Source organism: Miniopterus schreibersii (assembly GCF_964146895.1).
Source record: "Miniopterus schreibersii genome assembly, chromosome: 5".
NCBI lineage: Eukaryota > Metazoa > Chordata > Mammalia > Chiroptera > Miniopteridae > Miniopterus > Miniopterus schreibersii.
The window spans coordinates 58,849,897-58,872,484 of record NC_138106.1 but is presented as its reverse complement, the minus strand read 5'-3'; the positions used below and the strand labels follow the sequence as shown (position 1 = coordinate 58,872,484).

At 39.5% G+C, this 22,588-nt stretch overlaps 1 protein-coding gene across 5 annotated transcripts in view; it reads right to left on the bottom strand.

The window, feature by feature from the left end:
* Positions 1–9,192: 9,192 nt before the first annotated feature.
* The window catches only part of CD47 (CD47 molecule), a 45,138-nt gene continuing 31,742 nt past the window's right edge, over positions 9,193–22,588 (bottom strand). The window contains exons 4-11 of one of the 5 annotated variants that reach the window (XR_013998862.1): positions 21,861–21,968; positions 20,645–20,737; positions 19,512–19,610; positions 18,112–18,204; positions 16,156–16,202; positions 13,120–13,151; positions 11,881–11,905; positions 9,193–9,365 (exon numbers count right to left, since the gene is read on the bottom strand). Coding sequence is in view for 4 of the 5 variants with exons in the window: in XM_081138216.1 (XP_080994342.1) it covers positions 11,124–11,230; positions 11,881–11,905; positions 13,120–13,151; positions 18,112–18,204; positions 19,512–19,610; positions 20,645–20,737; positions 21,861–21,968 (557 nt within the window). In the remaining variant the exon portion in view is untranslated. Of the gene's footprint in view, positions 9,366–11,108; positions 11,231–11,880; positions 11,906–13,119; positions 13,152–16,155; positions 16,203–18,111; positions 18,205–19,511; positions 19,611–20,644; positions 20,738–21,860; positions 21,969–22,588 lie in introns of those variants that run through there. The other 4 variants (XM_081138217.1, XM_081138218.1, XM_081138216.1 and 1 more) reach the window with 4 other exon arrangements.

Here is a 22,588-nt window from a genome sequence, read left to right as displayed (position 1 = left end):
CCAGGCAGCCCCGCTTGCCGTTTGATTCCCGCTCGAACCCGCATCAGCGGGGCCACATGAGCAGGTGGGCAAGAAGTAGATAGAAGCCACTTCCAACTCCCAGCATGTCTCCTACTGCCTTCCCCCCACACACATCCACCCAGGAGGACTGATGGAGCAAAGACTCATTTTAGAGAAGAGAGCAGCCTGATTATAACTTAAGCAAAACCCCTCGACTGAAATACTTCCATTTGTGAAATATTTACCGGGCCTCAATATATTAAATATCCATCTTCACTCCCATATACTTGAATTTAGTTTCTGCTGGTTATTAGCCTAACGACAGCGATACCTTCATAATCGAATTCTCTCTAGAGTGATTGGAGGGCCTGCTCTTAACACAGTTTGGAAGTTTTAATAATCAGTCGCTGACACGAATGAGTCAATAGGTGAGCTGAGTGATGCTGGCTGGAGAAGTGAGGATCCGGAGACCAGCCCTTTCGCTTCCATCTTCTTTGCCTTCCAGGAAAGGGTAAATAGGGTTACTCAGTGCCTTTCTCTAATGTCAGCCCCTGTCCTCTGGTGTCACTGAGGGAACCAGAGGGTGTCCTAACAAGAATAGTGTGCTTGGAGTTAGTGAGTCTCCAGTGTAGCTGCCCTTGTCATACTATTTTACACTCCAAGCCATTTTATGTTCTGCTTGCTGCTTTGGCAATAACCTAGCACAGGAAAATACGTATTCGAGTATATGTCATGCTTATCTCTAGATGGCCACACTAAGGTTTTCCCTCCTTTGCCAATGTTTAATAAGAATTAAAAAAAGAGAGAGAAAAAGCTTACAGTTCCCAAGTGTTTACACTGGGCCAGCCAGGCTCTGTGCTAAATACTTTGCATGTATTATCTCATTTAATCTTCCTATTTAATCTGCATTTTACAGACACAGATGGGAGGCACACAGAGGTCAGGTTATTTGCACAGGGTCACACAGCTGGTGAAGCGCAGGTGCAGGCGCTCCGACCCTGCGAGGGCCTCTCCTCGGAGCCCTGCACGGAGCCAGCTCCTGGTCTGCTTGGTGCAAGGAAGAGCTGGTATCTAGAAGCGCATGCAGCATCTCTACTCCATAGAAACTATTATCAGAAAACAGTGAATCTCTGTGCCTTCTTCCCAGGGTAAGAATGAATTCGCTCAGCTAGCCTTTAGGGCACTAATGACGGCTATTATTGTTTTCCGTCTGACACTTAGCGGGTTCTTTCTCTTCTTTACTTTCAGGCTAATAATTAGATTTAAATCCCTGACAGAACTCTAACCATCACCCCAGGGGGCTCTAGGTTTCTTTACGATTGCTTGCAAAGATTTTATTTTTAAAAAAGCCCTGTGAAACTATAAGTAAGTTACACTCAGCAACAGCTTTTAAAAAATCTATTATCTTGTGGAGTCTTTTGAAGAACACACGCTGCTCTCTCTCATCTCCCCTTGAGATATCAGCTCTTATTTTATCTCCAATTTGAAGAATAAAAATGCCCAGGAGGACCAGAGAAGGTAGACTCATAAAATGTTGTTTTCGCCAGCACCTGTGTCACGGCCAGGTTCATTTGGGCAGCATCCAGGCACCTGAAATGTGTCGATGCTGGAATTTTGTTTTGTTTTCTTTTTTTTTCCCCTAAATTCGTTTTCTACATATAGTGAAAATTATTGTGGTGGTTTTGCTTCTCAGGGGGAAAAAAATAAAGAACTGTTCTGTCTATGAATAAATTAATCTCGGCCTCCGTGCCGAGCTGCTTTCAGCAAGGCATTCTGAGGCAAGGTTTTGCATAGAGATGTTTACCCACCATAGCTCCACTGTCCTTGGACACCCAGACCTATTTGTGACAGCATTAAAGTGGCTGTAATCATGGAAAGCAGATTTTCTCTGTGTGAGAAAACTCAAAACGGGCACTTTAAATCCTTTGAGGAGCAAGACAGAGTGGTATAAATAAGTACCTGGCTCAGGTGGAGATGCCGGCCTCATTAACACCTGCTAAAGCACCTGAGTGGCCTCCCAGGGGACTCGGTCACTCAGGAAAAATCTTCTCTGAGCACTTCTCATCCCTTTACATGATGAATCCTCTGGCGAATCCCAGTTGCTTTTGAGGAGGGAGGCCAAGAGCTTGCTGGTCTCTCTACTAAGTCTAGTCTATTCATGAAGAAAACAATGCTGGCCAGAAGGTCCAAGGATAGGATTTGGTAACTCTTCCATGCAAAACCTTTAGCTAAATGATTTCCAGGAGATTGTATTTAATATTTTTCCAGGGACATAAAAATAATACAAGAGTATTTTATTTTACTAAATGTAATGCTTTTGAAAAAGCTGAAGAAAATATTTTTTTTGTATAATTTCAAACAACTCCTTCAGGCAATTATGCCCTACAGTCTACCAATTAGCTTAAAGCATAAAGAAAGATTCCATCACTTTCTGATAGATTTCTTTGAATACAGGTGAGAAAAATGGATATATGTTGATGTTTTCAAATATACTCCTACCTAGAATCCAGAGCAATATTTTCTCTTCCATTTAGTAATAGTTGTTACCAGAACAATCCTTGTTGATAGCTTGGCATATAGCTCAAGATAGGAGACTTGGGCCCTATTGAATCCATGATAACCAAATCTTTAAAAATCCAAGATATATACCTAACCAATTCAACTGTGAGAATTGAACACTTGATAACCCTGTAATAAAGAAAGGTTTTTTCGGGTAACCAAATATATGTATCCTCTCACTTGTAAAAAATGAGGCTTATGAACATTACATTCTAAAAATGTCTAGAGACTCCCTGGGGAGTGAGAAGCGTTCCTAGAAGAGCTGCCTGGGAGGTGGGGTTGGAGGTGCTTCGCCATGGGGCTCTCCCCCAGGTGCCTGGGCAGCTAGTCCTACTAATGCTAGAGAAGGTGGGGGGAGAGAGAAAGTTCCAGCGAAGGTTTCGCACATGTAAACTTAGTGCTCAGAGGGAAATGAAGTTTGTTACCCTGAGTTATGGATAATTGGACTGAAGATAATGTTGAAGACGGCTCTGTGTACTGCATAGCAGTGAGTGGACCTAATGATCAGAACTCGACTTAATAGTCATTTATTTGGCCATTGGACCAGGAGGCAGCAGCTTTTCAGCTCTGATAATAGGCAGCTGGGGAAGAACAGGTATCTTTTCCCAATTTGTACTTTAAGAAATGCTTGGTAAGGAGCCCAGTTTGGAGAGAAATGGTTGGTAAGTGCACACTGCAATCTGGAGTCAGCATGCGAGAGACATCTCCCCACAGAATGTATTACATAGACGATGGTGGGTTTGTACGTGAAAGTTCATTTCACCTATCCTGCAGCTTACCTACATCATCCCCAAACAACGCTTTTAATAAAAATGACTAAGAAATCCTTTATGGATTGATTGAAAGAGCTAAATTACTATTTTAAAAATAAGTAAGTAGGTAACTAAATAAATAAAATAAATAAAAAGTAGAGCATTTCCATGGAAGATACTCTCCATGTGTTGAACAAATACACTTAAACTTGGCAAATAATCCATTTGTTTAGGAACACCATCAGCTTACTGTTGTCAGTTTAACCTTGAGGAATTTCGCAGGCAACTCACAGAATATTAGAAAGCAGAATGATAGTTGTCCTTTTTTGGAAGGCAGGCCTATGATCAAACAGGACTATTTTAAGAGGAGGATCCCAGAGCCAGTGCCTTGGCATGGTGTGGGAAGGTCTGTAAGAGAACCATGGCCACAGTGTGGCACATCTGCAAATCAGCATTAGGACTGTGTGCACACTTACCAACTGTTTCTCTCCAAACCGGACTCCTTACCAAGCATTTCTTAAAGTACAAATTGGGAAAAGATACCTGTTCTTACCCAGCTGCCTATTATCAGAGTTGCAAAGCTGCTGCCTCCTGGTCCAATGGCCAAATAAATAAATGGCTGTTAAATCGAGTTCTGATCATTAGGTCCACTCACTGCTATGCAGTCCATAGAGCCGTCTTCAACATTATCCTCAGTCCAATTATCCATAACTCAGGGTAAAAAACTTCATTTCCCTCTGAGCACGAAGCTTACACATGCGAAATAAACACTGGGCATCGCGTTCCAGCAGTCTCACTCCTCACACCAAATACTGTCAGTGGTGCTTAAATCTCGGAGCCACCGGTGAAATCATGTCATACATGGATGGTGTTACTATAATCCATTATTTTCTAAAGGTGTCAGGCTTGAAGCCTTGGGCTGGAAAGGTGCCGCAAAGAAATGAAATCCAGTTGCATTTGGAAGCCTGCACCATCATGGGAGCTCTCATAAGACAGAGGAAGGTACTGTGGCACATGGAACAGCTTTCTATGCGGGAGGTGGGCCATTAAATGCTTTCTGAACTCCATTAGTTCCTCCTACTCAGGCTGAAAAAGTCCTCATAAATGCGTGAAAATTAAATTGCCTATGAGTAAGGAATGAGATAGTACTTGACTGTCAAAGATTATTTTCTGTTCAAATGGTCTACAATCACTCATACGATGCAGAATCCGAGCCCATACCTGCAAGGAATGCAGCACTGACTAGGAATTCCGTGCCCCCCAATCTAATGACATCTCAGCATCTGGTAGTAATCCCTCGATTTGGCCTCAGGTTAACTTCGCCTCAGTGGCCCAGCACCACTCCAGGTGGAACCCACCACCTCCATTCTAGGCTAGACCCAGGCCTCAGGTGGGCTCAGTCACAGCATCGGAGATGCCTGGGCTCGGTGATCGAGTGGGGGAAGCACATGCCCCAGTCGAGGTGCAATCCCGGGTGGATGGGACTCCTGAGAAAGGGAGAGCCACTTTCTTCTCCCCTCTCCTCTCCCTGAACTCGGGAGAGAATGGGTCTGGGATTGCAGTGAGCCCTTTGCCCTCAAACACAATCTGGGAAGAGAGCAACAGGGGGGAGAGGAAAGCTGAAAGCTAGTGAGACACTGAGTCCCCTGAATCCAGTCGTACATCTGAATTTTCAGTTGTATTAGCCAGTAAGTCCCTTTTTTCTTAGAGTTTCTTTCACTTGCAATCAAAATGGTCCTAATTGATAACCAACTAAAATGGAGATGCGTTTGGGTTTACAGTTGTTTTGGAAGAGGCTTATCTCCTCCTACAGAGGGACACTGAGACGAGGGTAGGTGGCTCGTCTTACCTGCCGAGCTCCTCTGCTCGTGAGCACCATAGCCAGGACTAGGGTCCAGTCTCTCGCTTTCTTATGTGATGTTTTCACGCTACTGTGGGAAAAACCAACAAGTTGGACTTGTTTAAAACTTTCAATTAAAACTCTGCTCCAATTAAAAGTATATTTATTGTATATTATACTTTTAAAAAAAATTATAAATTAATATTTTTAAGTCGTCCTTTTCATTGTTACTAGGAAATGAACTTGAAAATACATTGATAAATAAAATTTCTCAGAAATGTAGTGTGTGTGGTCTGTTGTAGCAGCAATAGAAATAGACCAACAAAATAGCTTAAAGTGTTTTATTAAGTATATGTAATATTACAGGGTAATATTTACAAAGTTATGCTTTTTTAAATAAAAAAGTAACCTTGGCAAAGATTGCAGATATTCAAAGCTTCAACAGTGATAAATTGATTTAATACATATTTAAAAAAAACAAAAACTTTAACGGTAACACAGCTGTAAAACAACTTTGGTCTTTAAATCACTGCGAAAAACGGCTACTGACAAACAGCACACCTTTAATTGCTATGGAAAAAAGCCCCCAAGAGAGGATCTCGCACATAGCAACACTGGAGTTTTCTGTACTTAGAATGGTTAATGGATATTCATCTGGTATGGGATCTAATTCTCAACAATGGCTTCTTGTAAATAATGCTCCATTTAATAAAAACAAAAATGTTTCCCTCTCTCGCCAACCCTAAAAACAACATGACTAAGATTCCACTGATGTTACCTTACAGAGAAGCTTATTACAAATGCTCTCCTTTTTTCAAAAGGCTACATTTATGGGAAAGCTGGTCTTAAATAAGTAGGAGCTGTCACAAACCAAAGGCAGGAAAACTGCCCACTCACTGCTCATCTCTTGAAAGTTACCTGGGTTATCCCCGTTAGCCATGGAAAATGACAAAGGACCCCAGTGGCAGATGGCAGTTACTGATTTTGAAAATATGACACATGTAAAACTGTTTCTCAACATACCATCAAATAAAACACAGTAAGAAAATAAAGGATTGCCCAACAATCATTTCTCTAGTTTCCAAGAGTAGGTAGACAAGGAGCTATGTATTACCATACGTAACACCGCAGATACCCATTTTTGAGTACTCGTTTTAGAACAAGAGAAATCTAGAAGTGGTATACAGCTTAATTCTTTTTGAGATGGAGGAGTAAACTTATCACTTTTGAGCTTTATTAATTAAGCCACAATTTGTTTGGTCACTTACTAAACTGACTACAGCTTTCCTAAAAACAACCATCCTTCCAATGATGGGATAGCCTCATCATTTGAATTCTGACATTCTCAGAAGTTTTAACAGATTGAACCTGGAGTTTCCAGGTGAAAAATTATCTCCTTTGAGGGTTTTCAGAGTATGTGAAATTTGTCAAAGAAAGAGAAAACTCTCTAGCTCACCCTATTAAAAATAGTGGGAAGTCTACATACAGCCAACTCGCAGTCATCAAACATATACTGAGTATCTAATGTATGCAAAACACTGCAGGAAGAGACAGGAACAAAATAAAGGCTCTTGCTATGGAGGACTTTTCAAATTGAGTGACAGAAAGCATGACAACCAACAGGGCTCAGCAGAGACACATGACGTACCAGGAAAGGTGAGTCGAGATGAAAGTGGCAGCGAGGCGGGTGGGGGCGGACTGCAAAGGGGAGCCAGCGGGGAAGGGAGAGCTGAAGGATAATGTTTTGAGGCAGAGGGAAAATTTGATTTGGCCAGGAAGGTTGAAACGGTTGTTGCAAAAATGACAAATGGCATCACTCTGAGGACACACAATAAATAAAATTGAATAGAAGAGTCAATGGCAAAAAATCAGATCAGTGAGTAAAAAGCAGATTATGGAGGGGGGGGAATGATATGTGATGCCCAAAACAATTTTAATTAGGTGTGACAGAAAGTTGGGAGCCATTACAAGTCTGACTGAATGAGAAAAAACTGGCCCAATGATGCCCAAGCAAGAGGGTTGCTCCCGCTGTGGTCCCATTACCAGAGAAGCTGACAACTAGGAAGAGCAGGAGTTGGTGTCGTCTGGCCTCTTTCCTGCTCCCTCCGTTGTCCCGTGCAGTGAGTGCCTCAAAAGATAGGCAGCATGGAACAAAAGGATGGGTAAGTCCCAAGACTGCACCCACATAAAGGGGAGCTTACTGCGTATTAAGGGCACGACATTGGTTTATAAAAAAGTTCAGTACAGAGATTTTCATGCCTGACTCTTAATAGAGAAGAAGAGTTTGGATGTTTTATTTCAAGCCCATCTGCTTTTTCCCTTTCATCAAGTATGAACAGTAACAAACGATATTACTAAAATATAAATATTTTCAGAAGGAAGAAAGAGCAGCAGGAGCCATGCGATTTGTATAAAGGAATACAGCTCCCTCTACATATGATAATATTTTGGACAGCAACACAAACAGGGAAATACTAATTTCCTTTTACTTATTTTTTTCCAAGAAGCGCTGTCTTCATAGTGTGTTCGGTTTTCTGAGAGGCATCCGAAGATCATAAATTCTGGTTTGCCCTGGGCAAACCGCTTGGTCCCAACATGAAATATGACAATCAATTTGGCATAAAAGAGGCACATGGGCACACTCAGTGGACTGAGAAATAACTATTCATAATATAACTACAAATATGCAAGTCTTATTATTACACAAGCAGGGCAAACCACTAGTATTTTTAGAGGGTATTGGTGAGCAGTCAAAAGATTGGACAAATTACCTAGAAGTTTTAAAAGTTTTAAGTGATCAAATATTCTCATCCAACATAATCCCACCCAATAAAGATCTTTGTTTTTAAATGTTTTTGCACACAGCATATATGAGCATTTTCTCTCCTGCAGGTACCCCACTATCGTCCGTACAGAAGATGCATGTGCCTACCTTATACATGTGCACACACACACACACCCACAAAGGAGGAAACAAGTGCTAAGAATCTAAAAGTACTCCAGGCGATCACAGCTGTCAGAATGTTAATTTTCTTCTAACGGGGTACAAAACGTGGGGGTTGTGTTTTTTCAATCTTGGAGTCAGGGGAATACGAGGCAGGACTACAGGAGGAAGATGATGAGTGTTCATCATGCAACATAGATACAATAGCGATAAAACCACCCTTTCGAGGGCCGGCCTATTGGCCTGACAGTGACACACAGAATGTTGCCATGCAGGGGACACATAGTTAAAAACCTCAATCTTGGTTTTTCATGCCCCAAATCAGAAAAGAAGTGAAGAAACACCGTAGATTGTGCCTTCAAATCCGAGGAAGGGAATACATATGTTACAACCATAGCTATTTTTGCTGAAAAGTGTGAACAGAGTTCTCTGAGAACAAGTCTGGCTCCTTTCTGCAATGATGCTAACCATGTCACTAGACCATGTTCAAAGAGGAGAAAAGGTGCTACATCTTGCACAGCAGAAGCAAATAACAGGAGGACAAGACAGGGTTTAAAGGGTTGTGTGAGTAAAAAGAAAAAGACATCCATCAATAAAATTACCCTAAATCCGCTGAAGGAAGAATGTGTGAATGGCAACCTCCAAGAATGAACACCATGATTTCCATCAGTATCACATCACATATAAGCAAAATACAACATGTTTCCAACCAAATTCCTATCCCTACTTAATTTTTGCTATTCCCTTGACCTAGAAGTGGCAGACACATTATTCAGCTAACACCATAACTGGCAAAGTGGCTGTGAACTTGAGCTTGCTAAGGTTCAGTGGAAGCCACTGTTTTTCAGCGATATCTCTGAGTAACCAACAGGTTAGTGCCAGGTAATTCTCACGTTGAACCAATTTACACTGGTGGGACCTAGAGTCAAGAAGTCCTAGGATCTGAAAGGCATCATTCTTGGAAGTTGACCACTCTACTTTTGCCCTTAATTGAAGAAAAGTAACAATAAAAAACTGGATCTCCATTGGGCGCACAACACATCATGATTCTTTTATTAACTAAATCACAAAGGGTTTGAATAAAAACTTAGCCATAATAACCATTTAAAAGTCCATGATTTATTTTCTCTTATGATGACAGTCAATTGCTTTTCTTGTTTTCTTCTCTTGAACAGTGGGTGAATCAAGGCCATGATGCTTAAACACAAGTGCATTCCTTTCTTGTTTTACTACTCTCTGAATCAGAGTCCATCTCTTCAATTTAGTTACTCTGAAAAATGGAAAAATGAACATTTAATTACTATGTGTCTATTTTTCTATGCATTAACAAGTTGATGTATCTTAAAAATTTGGAATTGTTTCAGATATATAATATCTAAAAGTAAAGTATTTAATCTTAAATTTGCAGAGGTCACAGACATAAAGCAGGCAAATCATCAGCCGTCTTTGTTGCGGTAAGGAAAAGGGCAATGCCAAGGGAAAGGAAAGATCAGCCAAGTCTGATCATTTCCATTTGCTCGATCAGCTGAGAAGCCAAGGGATGCTGATTTTATAAAGCAAAACACACTGCTCACAGACTAATACTTCATCGCATTCACTTTAGATCTGCATCATTCACTTCATGTCAGTGAAATAAACATGTGATTAGGTAAAAGTCAGAGGAAATGGTACTAAGGTCCCTAGGAGGGCGCTCTGAGCCTCACTCACGGATGCAGCAGACACGCTGTGAGCATTATGCTGTTAGATGTCAGCTGGAGGATCCCACCAGACAGACATTTAAAAATAACTGACAAATCCTGAACAGCGAAATATTAGCAAAATTAAGGACATTTCAAAGGTCATTATAGATTTTATGTGCTATGAACAAACAAAAACTGTTGTATCTCCTGGATACAGTGGTTCAAAAAAAGTCATGTCCCAGGGGAAAGTAACAAAGCAGGAGGTACTCAAGGTTCTTATACTGGTTTTCTGACCATGGGGAAAAGGAGTTCTGTTTCTCTACCCATCTACAGAAGAATGACTCCACAGGAGGAAAAGGGGAGAACAACAAAATTGAAAAATAGAACACGAGAATGAACACATGACCAAACCATGCCACAGTCCCAGGCACCAGTTCCTTGTTTCATACCATTTGGTTCATTCCTACTAACTACGATTTTTTTAGTATAATAAAACATGCACTTTTGTAATAAAGGCTGTGACACAAACCTAAAAAAGTGGGGCCATCTGTGCCTCCTTGCTGAACACAGCCTAAACATTGTTTTAAACTTAATCCACCAACACACAATCGGCATGTTTTTACTCTGATGCCAACGTTCACTGTGCTCGGGAATATAGCCTTCTTGAGTTAAATGATGTGCTTTGCTACAGAGGGGAGCAGGTAGGTCACAGACTTTAAAACAGAAAAATGGAACGTAAACTATTTACATTATCAAGGCACGACAGTAAATACCAAAGGTATGAAGAAGTTTTTGATAAGATAAAAACACATTAAGATGAATGAATACTTAAAGCATTCAATATCTCTGACTTCTTTAACAAATGTATGTGTTTGAAATATTTAATAAAAATTTTAAGTTGTTAGCCCGGAGTCCCCCCAGAAAAGCAAAAGTTGGAGTGACCAACCATTTTTTCTCTCTCTCTCTTTTTAAATCCTCTCCCTAAAGATCAGAACCAAGTTCCTTCATGGAAAAGCAGAGATATTAAGCCTCTGTGGGTTAAATGCAACAAAATCACCAACACAAGCACAAAAAGAAACTGTCAAGATTATAAAGATTTGTGCCAGGTTATCTATGTGTCATATAAAAACCATTTTGAAGTTACAGTCACTGGATCTGAAACATGTTTTTAAAAAGCAGTAGTCTCTCTTTGCTGTGAGCAATATGACTGAGGAGTCTGATTGGTGACACCCTACAACTTTTATGTTACTAGTTTTGCAATTTTAACATAGTAGATTCAGGTTTTATAAATCAAGACATGTAAACCTTTATGATTTGACAGTGTCCCTTTTATTTAAAAAGCCTAATTTTCAAGAAGCAATTTTATTTCTTTTCAATGTCTGTATTTTAATCAATCTATAATTCAGGTGCATTTTAGACTTACCATCATTCATCATTCCTTTTGATTCTTTAAATGCTAAGAATTAGTAATAAGCCAAGCAAGCAGTTAGTAAGGTTCCACAATGAAAAATCACTTCTAAATAGACAGATTTACAGTAACATCATGCCAACTATACCACAGTGGTAAATCCAAATTAACTTTAAGGCATTTGATTACGATGCCTTTCTGTGAACAATATCCACAGCCCCCACAAAGGAAACAGAGTCAGACTGTTCAGAATACAGATCTAGATTTAGGGAGAAAGAAAGCGAAGTGTTTTGGTCGTACTCCACAATGAGAGACTGTCTCTTTCTAGAGTTTATAAACCAGAAATTAAAATCAACTGAGATTCTTCTATCCTGGGGGTGCTACAGCACTTCATTTTGGCCAATATAAAAAGGCAGTAGTCCCCTCCCCCAATATCACTTGGCCAATGCATGCAACTACTTGGGAGACACAGAGCAGCGCAGTTTTCTCAGAGGTGAGAACATTACAAAGGCAATACTCTTAATTCTTGGTTAATAATTTTTAAAAAAAGAAAGGTCAAAGAAGGAAAAACAAACAAACAAAAAAACCTAGATTCTTCCCAAGGCACAGACAGAACATTTAACTGCTTTTGGGGCCAGTTCAAATTATGATCTGGTAACGGATCAAGAAAAATATATAAGTCTGTAATAATCACATACCATTAAGGGGTTCCTCTACAGCTTTCTGGAAAATATTTAAAATATATTTATATAAAAGTGGAATTTATTTCATGTCCTTCGTACTAAAATTTATATATGCTAACATTTAAAGCTATGCAGTTAAACAGTGAATCTAAAAGCAAGACAATAAAGTCTAAAAAGCAAAGCTTGCCAAGTCTCACTAATGGTTTAATAATAACTCTTATTCTCTTTAACATTCTTTTTCTATGCAGAATTTCCCACCCCACCCAAGTCTCTCTCAGTTCAAGAAATCTTGACTTCTTGAAAAAATTATTAAAGTTCAAAATAAATAGCAACATAATAAATAATACCATTAAACAAGAGATGAGAGCAAAACAATCATTTTTAAGTCATGCAAAGAAAATGCATTAGGATTTAAGGGTTTAATGGCTGGATTATCTCTAATAAAGGAACAGGAAGAACTGCTGTGTGTTTGTGACCAAGGCAGCTACGGCACCAATCTTTTTCGAATAAACGCCATGGCAGAGCACCCCTACTCCCCCCTGCCTTTCGGGCAGGTCTGCTGAGGCTTATCCGATTTAGCAGCATATGCAGTCTCCACTTCCTGCCACACACAGGAGTCTCACTTTAGCATTCCAGGCACAGTGTCATTAAATCCTTTATGGGAAACTGATTACAACATAGCCCTTTCTTGGAATCTTCTCAGATAGCTTAGTAAGATATCCAAGATATAGTGAAAACTACAGTACAGTTTGGAGGAAGAAAAATGCTTACAAAATGAGGGAAATGAATCATACTTCAGAACAGATATTTTAAAGCAATATTTCCATTTATTTTACAGATTATTTTAAATAAAATCAATTTAATATTAATTTCTCCCTCAGTTCAAGCCTGAAGTCATGTTTTGTATATGCACAGCAAAAAAAATCCAACAGATGAGGCAACAGATTGGAATCAGCTTTCCTTCAGCAGAGACAACCACCATCATTCTTACACATAAACTTTCCAGTTCTAGGTACGAGAAGTCAGCATCTTCTTACGGAACTATTTATTCTATCCCATTGCTACTAAATGACCAAACATGGGTTTTAAAATAGAATTGGATCTATTTATGCAAAGATCATGAAAGGACTCCTACGTTCTCTTAATCTGATGTTACACTAAACAGACAGCAAAAGGGTCAGTATCTCAGTTACCATCCCTCAGTCAAAATCATCAAGTGATCAGACCCAATTCATTTAAGAAACATTAACTTACCCTAGGAGGCTGTATAGTCCTCTGATTGGAAGCTGATAAAATTTAAAAAATAAGAAAATGAATTTAATAAATGAAAGAAATTAAGCCAATACACTGTTTAATTTTAAAATAAAATGTTCAGTGCTAAAGCTAGAGGTGCCAGAAAGTCCAGTGAAAGAATTCCAGCTCTGACAATCTATTAAAAAGTACAGAACATTCTTGAGTATACGAAATAACAGAATAAAATGATGGAAATAATCCACCTACATCAAGTAACAAACATATCCCCCTGCTCACTTGTGCATGCCCTACCTCCTGACTTTGTGGTGGGCAAACACTGTCATCTGCTCACCCCACTGTAGACTCTCCATCCCTCCCTGCCAAGCAGACAGAATGTGGCAATGACCAATCTCCGCCTCTGCTCCATCGCCCACCCAGAGCTCACGGCTCTGGTTCCTTGCAGCCTAGTCTTTCTCCTTTCTTTCATCTTTCCAGTTTTCAAAGCTCCAGATAGGTACCAAACGAAAGCAAATATTCAGATCCCTCCGAGTTTAAGGAATTATGCTAGACGCCTGGTTTTAGCTACAGTCAAGCCCTTCTTGATTGTACACAAGTGTGTTCCTTCTTAGCTCACCTTTCCCTGCTCCTAAACGGATTGGTTAATGAAGATGAAGGCATGCAGGGCATCGTGAATGTGCCAAAGGAAAGAGAACTGCTCTGGTGGCATAGGGAAGAAGGGAGAACTTCCTTACAAAAACCAAGTGAGGAGGACCCAGAGCAGCTAAAACCAGTCCTAAATACAGAACCAGAGTCCTGCAGATACGGAAGCCTCGAGCAGCAACATCCTGTGAATGACCCTCAATCCCACTGCTCTCTGGGTTGGACGACAGCACCGGATTTGCTTATGAGCGGGCTGAGGCAGGCCCCAGAACTGCTCTCGTTTTCTGTGCTCTTTACTGACTACCACTCCTCCAGACCCACTTTATCAAGCTTCCGAAGCTGATGGGAAATGGGGGGGGTAAGACCCGACCCGAGGGCAGCCGCTCTTTAGGCGAGCCAGAGATGATGAGGCTCTGAAACAGGGACAGTGACAATCGACTGGCCGGGAGTTTCTTTCTGCCACTGAAATCTGAAGGGAGCGAAACAATGAAGACTAGAAAGTTGGTGACGGTAAAGGAAGGTGACAAGGAAAGTGAGCCAGGAGAAGCTCAAAGCTTAGAGCTCTCTCTGGGGAAGATAAGCTGTGAGCGAGAAGACATAAATGGGATGAAAACACAAGGCCATAAGAGGAGGGGACGAGCTAGCTGACTGGCAGGTAAAGAACCAGAGAGAAAGGAACTACGTGACTATAACTGGCCGAAGGGCTGACTGACTCTTGTTCCTGAGAGGGTGACATGAGGACTCGGTTCTTTGAGATGTGCTGGATCCTTCAGATCCCTAAACTACTTCCTGTTACGCTCTGAGGCCCAGCTATGTATCTGCAGCCTCACGAGACTCCCATCTCTGTGACTGTCACGTGTGGCTTGAAAGTTCCCTCACTGCAGGTACATGGACAGTGGTCTGGTCCTTGCAACCAAACGAGAAGTAACCCTTGTTTTAAAGTACTACGGAGTGAAATGGGTTTAGGAATGCGCGAATTCACATTTAGTAACCTTCCACATAAGCCGGGCAGAATTACAGAACTTTATTAGGCACCGTTACGATTGATACACGAACATGACTCACTTCAGCTAAGCCATGCCCTCTATATTCGATCAAGGGAAAGAGAACCGAACAGCTGTGTAAATTATTGACTGCTAATGTGAAGAGGCAGAGGTAAGATTTTAGAGTTATATTTCTGAGCTCAGGAGTTTATTCATCAGAATTAGGATTAAGAACTGCCACGTCGCTCCTTTTCTATCCTAATCATGTGTAAAGAATAGTTTCTGAGCTCCGATTCTCAGGCACAAGGAACGTCACATTTGGCTAGCCCATTATGAAAAAAGGGATCTATAAAGAACAGGGAGTAAGGTCAGCTGTGATCCCTCTAATATTATAAAACCAAACAATGGAGAAGTTAATTTCGCTTCGAGTTAATCCTCTCCAATAAGCGTATGACCTATGTAACAAGAGAATGACTGTAATTTACGTTGCCGCCACAGGCCTAAGCTTCCACAGCCGTAGCTACACATTCATAAAAGCGCAAAGCCTTAAGCATTTCATATGAGCTCACTTGCACTGTTTCTTGATATGGTCTTCTCTCCCTGAAACACTTGACACGTCATAAATATATTTCTAGATCATGAATTTTCAGGAATACTTTTTCTAGCGATACCAGATTCACCTCTCCTCAACAATGAGTAAGACAATATCGCTGAATTTTTTATAACTTTCTATATTCCACGTCATTCTCATATATCTGAGATGTGGTAAATATGTTTTCTGACTGCTAGTAGGTTGATTTGTATCAAAACACAATTATATGTCCTTATACTGGTAATGACCTTAAAAAAATTAAACAAGTATATAAATACCCTATGTAAATAACAAGCCTAACTTGACCCAGTTGAGTTAGTTCCTTTTAACTTTCTATATGCTCTCACATTGTTCTTGTTCCCAGCCCCTAATTTCATTTTATACAGCTTAAATGCTTCCATTAAAAAAAAATTTTAAAAATCCAACGTAGTTTTAAAAAAGACCAGAAAAAATGAAAGTTAAAATCTTACTCCTTAAAGTAACAGGTAAGGCTACAAATTTAAACTTGGAAATAATGAAAATGATAAAAGTTGAACTTCTCATAGGGACATTAACTTAATCTTAAAAAGACAGCTTGGATTTTCTTTTAACTATCTGAGTATTTTATTGCATTTAAGTCGAGACATATTCCTTACGCTTTTCCAAAACAGAGTATTTGCAATGAGTAAAAGTTATTTTAAAAACATTTACAATTTTCACTTCCTGATTCAAATGCTCAAATTTGCAACCTTAATATTACATAAGTCAGATTTACAGACTATAGAAGAAAACCACACCCATTTTCCTAGTTCATGATAGTATATAAAGAGCATTTTCCTGTACCTTTGCTCTTCTTGCCCTTCAATTGAAGGCAGATGTGTCACTGAGCTCTGGCGTTAGGCAAGTCGATGTGAAAAGTTAATGTAGAATATTCTCACCATGTCAATAAAAGTGGGCTAAATTCTTAACTTACATATGGTATATTTATATGTTAAACTATGATAAAGAAAAAATAGCCTGGGGAAAGGGTCATAATTTCACCTTCACTTTGATCTTAATGTGAGAACAGTACGTTTGCAATTACACTGGTTTCGTAGGCTTCTCAGGGATGCTGGCAGTGGAGAAGCGGGGAGAGCAAGGCCAAGGGGTGGCAGCCAGGCAATGCCCATTTCCACTTGAGTCGGCATCGCCAGACCTACTGGCAATGGTGCCAAACATCATTCTTTGTTAGACATGGAAGGCGTGGGGACGTGTGGCAAACCAGATAATAAGGGAAGAGCAGAACAAAGACTGACCATCAGTCAGTGACACCTAATACTACATAAGATGTACGGATATTGTAGCTCACACTGTTCTCAGGCACTCATAGGAAGCGATTTAATCAGACGTGTCATCTTCGAGAACCACACAAATGGCCATTAGAAGAAAGACTCAACAAAAATAGAATTATGTATCAGCATTCACAAAGTGATGCTCACGATAGCTACCCAATGGATGCCATTCAGCTTTAGAAGTCTTAATTGTATTTTAGGAACTTCGGAGGCATGAATAGAGAAAATCTCAGTGACAAAGCCACTCTGACTATGAACACATAAACTAAAGATAGGTACATTTTATTTAAGTACTGTATTTTAATTGTTTACTGAATAAGCATTAAGTAAAGGGAAACAGAACATATAATGGAATTGAACTCAGCAACCAGTCAGCAAAAGCTGATGTTAAAAAATAGAGATAAAATTTCTTTGAAAGTCCTGTGCAAGTCACGTGGAAAATTAACTATCTGAATTTGATAAATTCAAAAATTATTTGAATTTAACAATTCAAGGTTTGTATAAAGTTTTAGAAACATACAGTCAAGTTCGCCTAAAGCAAAGCAGAAAGACTGAAGTTTTTACTCTATCAGTTTGTAACTTTTGATTATTTTGACAAATATTTGTTTGTTTTACTTCATAAGCAAAACAAAGAGTTTTTTAAGAGACACTATATTAGTTCCCATATTGTAAGAAACATCTTTAGACACTATTAAAAGCATCTCTCTCTTTCTCTCTCTATATATATACATATTAAAAATAACATACAGAAACCTATCAACTGAAAATTGTCAGATTAAATACAAAGTTTAAAAACAATAAGTTGATTCCATATTTAGTAACAATTAATTTTAAAGTAATAAAAGCCTAAATTTTAAAACTCAATGTTTTTGTTATAGTGTATTGCTTTTAACTAAAAATGTTTTAAAGTCAAGTACCAGAGAACACTGCTCTTTAATTAGCAAAAGTGACAGATTTTGAATTTCAATTCCTGTCCACTTAGGGGTGTCAAGGTCTATAAACAGTCTGTAAGAAGAGCAAGTGACAAATGGTTCTCTGTGAAAGAGCTCTACCATAGAAACAATGGGCCAATTAAAAATCATTTTCTAGTTATTAAAATGAATCCTCAACCTGCTCTCCTTTTCCATAGCATAAAAAGGTTTATACATTCTAAAACATAAAGCCATTTTCTTCTAAACTAGTCTATAATCTAAACTTTTCATTAATTCATATGATATCTACCCTCTTTAATTAGTTACCAATACATTTCTTTGCTCCTAAGCTGTAAGAACCAACCAAAAGCATTTCCCAAACTGTACAGGGTGGGGGCAAAAGTGGGTTTACAGTTGTTCATATGGGAAATAGTTAATAAATAATAATATAAGAATAAACTCTGTGTTTTGTGTACTCACAACTGTAACCTTACTTTTGCCACACCCTGTATATTTGAAATTCTAGGCATAGACTAACAAAAATAAAGTTTACTTACCAATAAATTTCATATAAACTAATCCAAGTAATTCTGCTAAAGCTATAATACCCAAACCTGAAATCAGAAGAGGGCCGTGCATTGGTGTACACTCTGTAAAAACAAATAAAATTTTATATTAGAAATTCACATGAAATAACCGAACCTCTTAAAAGAAACAATAATAGTAATAATATCAAGTTTTAAGGAGAATAATTATTTTTCTCATTATCAAGAAACAAAAAAATACCTACACATGGTCATCCATTATTAACTCAGTCAATGAAATAATTCCAAATTATTAAAATAAAAAAGCGTTTGTTCATATAACATCTTCCTTATCACATCAAGACTAATGGGAAATAGTCTGTAAAGCCTGAGCCTCCAACCAATTGAAGCCTGTTGTTTTTTTTAAAAGCTCTCCCACAAATACAGGCATTGCAGTTTGGCTGCTAGAACCATCAGCCCATAAGCCACACACAGCCAATGTGGAAAGCATGATCTCAGGGGGGGCAAAATGAGAATTAAAAAACAAAAGCTCACAACACTAAATGCTGGAAAGAATGCAGAGCAACAGAAATGTTCATTCATTGCTGGTGGGAACACAAAATGTGTACAGCCAGGTTGGAAGACAGTTTGGTAATTTGTTACACACCCTTAAGAAACAATCTAGCAGTTGCACTCCTTAGTATTTACCCAAATGAAGTTGAAAATTGTGTCCACTGTGATTTTATAACAAATCAATACCTTTCCAATGTACTGAAAGCAACCAAGATGTCTCTCAGCAGGTGAATGAGCAAACTATGATCCATTCGCACAATGGAATATTACTCGGTGCTAAAAAGAAATGAGTTATCAAGCCAAAAAAACATGGAGGAGCCTTAAATGCACACTACTAAGTAAAAGAAGCCAATCTGAAAAAGCTAGATGCTGTACGATTCCAAGGATAAGACATTTTAGGAAATGCAAAACTATGGAAACAGTGAAAAGATCAGTGGTGGCGAGGGTTTCAGGATATGGGAGATGAGCAGGCGGAGCACAAAGGATTTTTAGGGCAGTTAAACTTTTCTGCATGATATTCTACACCTGCGATCCAAGTCATTATACATTTATCAGAATCACAGAACACACAGCACCAAGACGGATATAAACTATGGACTTTGGGTAATAATGATGTGCCAGTGTTGGTTCAACAGGCTGTAACAAATGTAGCGCTCTGATGGGGGCTGTTGACAGTGGAGGCGGCTTTGAGTAGATGGGGTACAGGGGACCTCTGTACTTTCCACTCAATTTTTGCTGTGAACCTAAAATGCTCTAAAAAAAAAAATAAAGTCTATGTATTTTAAAAAGAATAAGAAAAATAAAAGAGCTCTGTCCAAGAGAAATTCCCGGTAAGAAGGGACTAGAAACGTGACCCTTACCTGAGACACAGAGGCTTAGTCCAACCACAGAGAGCACGAAGCCCAGCAGCTGCAGGATCAGTATGGCAATGCTGAAGGACGACATCCCGATAGCTGGAGCTTCGAGGAGAAAGCATGTTGAGAGTGCTTAAGAAGCAATCCCACCGACCTGTATTTTGCACAATCGAGGACACTATCCTATAACCAAAGACTGACTCGGGAGTTCCTTGTCAGACGGTAGATGCTTTCCCAGAGATCTAAACCACAGTTTCCCACTCAAGTAGTCAGCTCCACATTCACACACTCAGCAGCCTTTTATTTCTGCAGCGAGCTGAGCTGAACTGGCAGTTTTTAACCAAAACCTTAGAACAATGCTGCTTTTACCACCCTTGCAGGCCTGACAATAGGAACGGCCGTTATGCAGGGCTTTGCCCCGTGCACACAAAACTGCTCTCGTGGAGAGCCACTCTGCAGGCCTGCCACTGAGACACCATAACCTCTACCTGGGCTACACCTGTGTTTTCACAGCAGATGAATACCCTCAATGTACTGCAACCCAGACACGGGTTAACACCAAGAGTTCAATGAGCAAATGGGGGGGAAGATTCTTTAATAACAACAAAAATATTTAGTGATTTACTTCCAAAATGCAGTGAAAATGTTACCAATTATAGGTTGGATATCTATATCATCTTTGAAAGCTACAATGTTAAGATTTGCCAATAACTTATATATATATTTATATATTTCCACTCTTTATGATTTACAACCCTATTTTGTAGAACTAGTTTTTTTTACAAGAGAGGCTGAGCAAAAGAAGAGAACGAGAATATTTAATAGCTACTTATAACTTCAAAAACTTAAAGAAGTATATGAAGGTAATCATTAAGAAATTATATAGCATAATTTTAAAAATCCACTGACTGGCATTAAATATATCTCGAAAATCACTTTTTAGAAAATAAATACCTTGGAAACCTAATATAACCTTAAAATTAATCCATACGGGGAAAAATTTCACCAAGAACAGCTAGGGAGATAAACCAACTTTTATTGCATTATTAAAAAACACACCCATATAAGAGTATTTTAATCAAAAATGCTGTTTTTTAAATGAAAAAGCTGGGGACGATCATACTAAAACAAATACTTACATATCATAAACACAGAGTACTGAAGCAATATCAATATCACAGTAGGAACGACAATTAAACCAAGTCCACTGGCCCTCTTTGTTGAATATTCACCTGTAAATAAATAAAAATAATATTTAAAATATTTTCCTATACACTTCCTGCGAAGTTAAAATAATATATTAAATGTATTCATCTCAATACTGTTCTTATAAAGTGCAAAGCGTTTAAAAATATATACTTCCCCCAAAAGTTCACACAAAATACGTGACTTTTTTAAATTTAAGACTGAACATAAGACATCTAAATGTCAACATCTAAGTCCAAACATGTTGAAACCTTGAATTGGCTTTGCCTCCTTCTTAACTACCTTGGAACCTCTCTTACCAATCCCTTCATTTGCTAATATTCAATCTGCCCCAAAATCAAAATAGTTATTCTTTCTGTCTTCTGAATTCATCTCCTTCCTCCCCACATCCTAAATCCAGCTGCAAACAGAGCTGCCAAATTTCTGTTCCTAAGCATTACACCCATACTGTATTCTGCTAAAAAAAAACAAAACACCACAGTGGCTTTCTACAGTCTACACTTTGAGTCCCAGCCTGTCCTTGCTGTTCCTTCCATGTGCTTGGGCAAAGCCTATTTCCCATCCTCCAAATGCAAACAGTTTCAGATCAATTTGTTTCCCACATTCACTCCCACTTCCGTGTCTTGGCTGATGAAGTTGGCCTTCAACAGGAGGTTGAATGGTGGCCCTAAAGATCTGTCTACCTCCTAGACCCAGGGGTCTGTGAATATTCATTTATACAGCCAAAGAGTAAGTATTACATTATATGGCAAAATACGTGAATAAATTTAGGATCTTGAAAGAAGGCACGTATCCTGGATTAACCAGGTGGGCCCTAAACCCAGTGATAAGTGTCTCTGGAAGAGAAAGGCGGGTGGAGATTTAACACAGAGGAATTGGAGTTATGCGGCCACCAGCCAAGGAGGGGCAAAGATTGCCAGCAAACACCCGACAGCAGAGGAGACCAGGACTGGGTTCTCCCCTAGAGCCTTGGGAGGGAGCACAGTCATGAGACAGCTTGATCTCAGAGCTGAGAGAACTGCGATTGTTTCAAGACCCCCGGTTTGTGGTCGTTGGTTACAGCAGCCCTAGGAAACCAGAAGGCCCTCCCCCCGCAATGGTCTTAAACTTATCCAACTTGACTTCCCTCAGAGTAACCGTCCTTCTCACCAGGCACGAAGAGAATGGCTCCCACAATGACGAACGTAGTGAGCAGCAGCCCAGTGACGAACAGAAGGATGGTTTTCTCCTTCGCAACACTGGAGGCATATTTAAGTGCTTAAAAAACACACACACACACACAAAGAAAGAATCCCATTAATTCAGTCTCAAGAAGTGAAGCCATTTCTGTAACTTAAAAAGTGCAGAGACAAATTGGTAACGTGCTATAACTGAAAACCTTGGAGGAATAGCTCGGTCATACCACGGAGAGCCACCTCAAATCCTCCTCGTAGCGAGTCAACGGCTACGCAGTGTCCTGGCAGCACAAATACTTACCGGTGATGCTTTCATTCCCCTGCACTTGAAAGATGAGGTCACATCCATCAGGCCTCCTCAACTGAGGCATTATTAACATTTAGGGCCAGCTAAGCCTTGGTGGGGGAAGGGGGCTGTTCTGCACATTTAGTAGCATCCCTGCCTCCCTCCAAACTGCCTGCTAGTAACAGCCCCTGAGTTGTATCGACCAACAAGGTCTCTAGACATTGCACAATGTCCCTGGGAGGAATAAAACTGCCTCGGGCTTACAACTGATATAGATAATGCTGATGGGAAATAATTGGCTAATTAGTAATACTGAGAGGAAGAGAACTTTGTTTCACTATATATAAAATTAGTAAAGCATCTGGAAATCTAGATATTTTGTTTTGAAAAAGTAGAATAAAATTGGACAAATCACA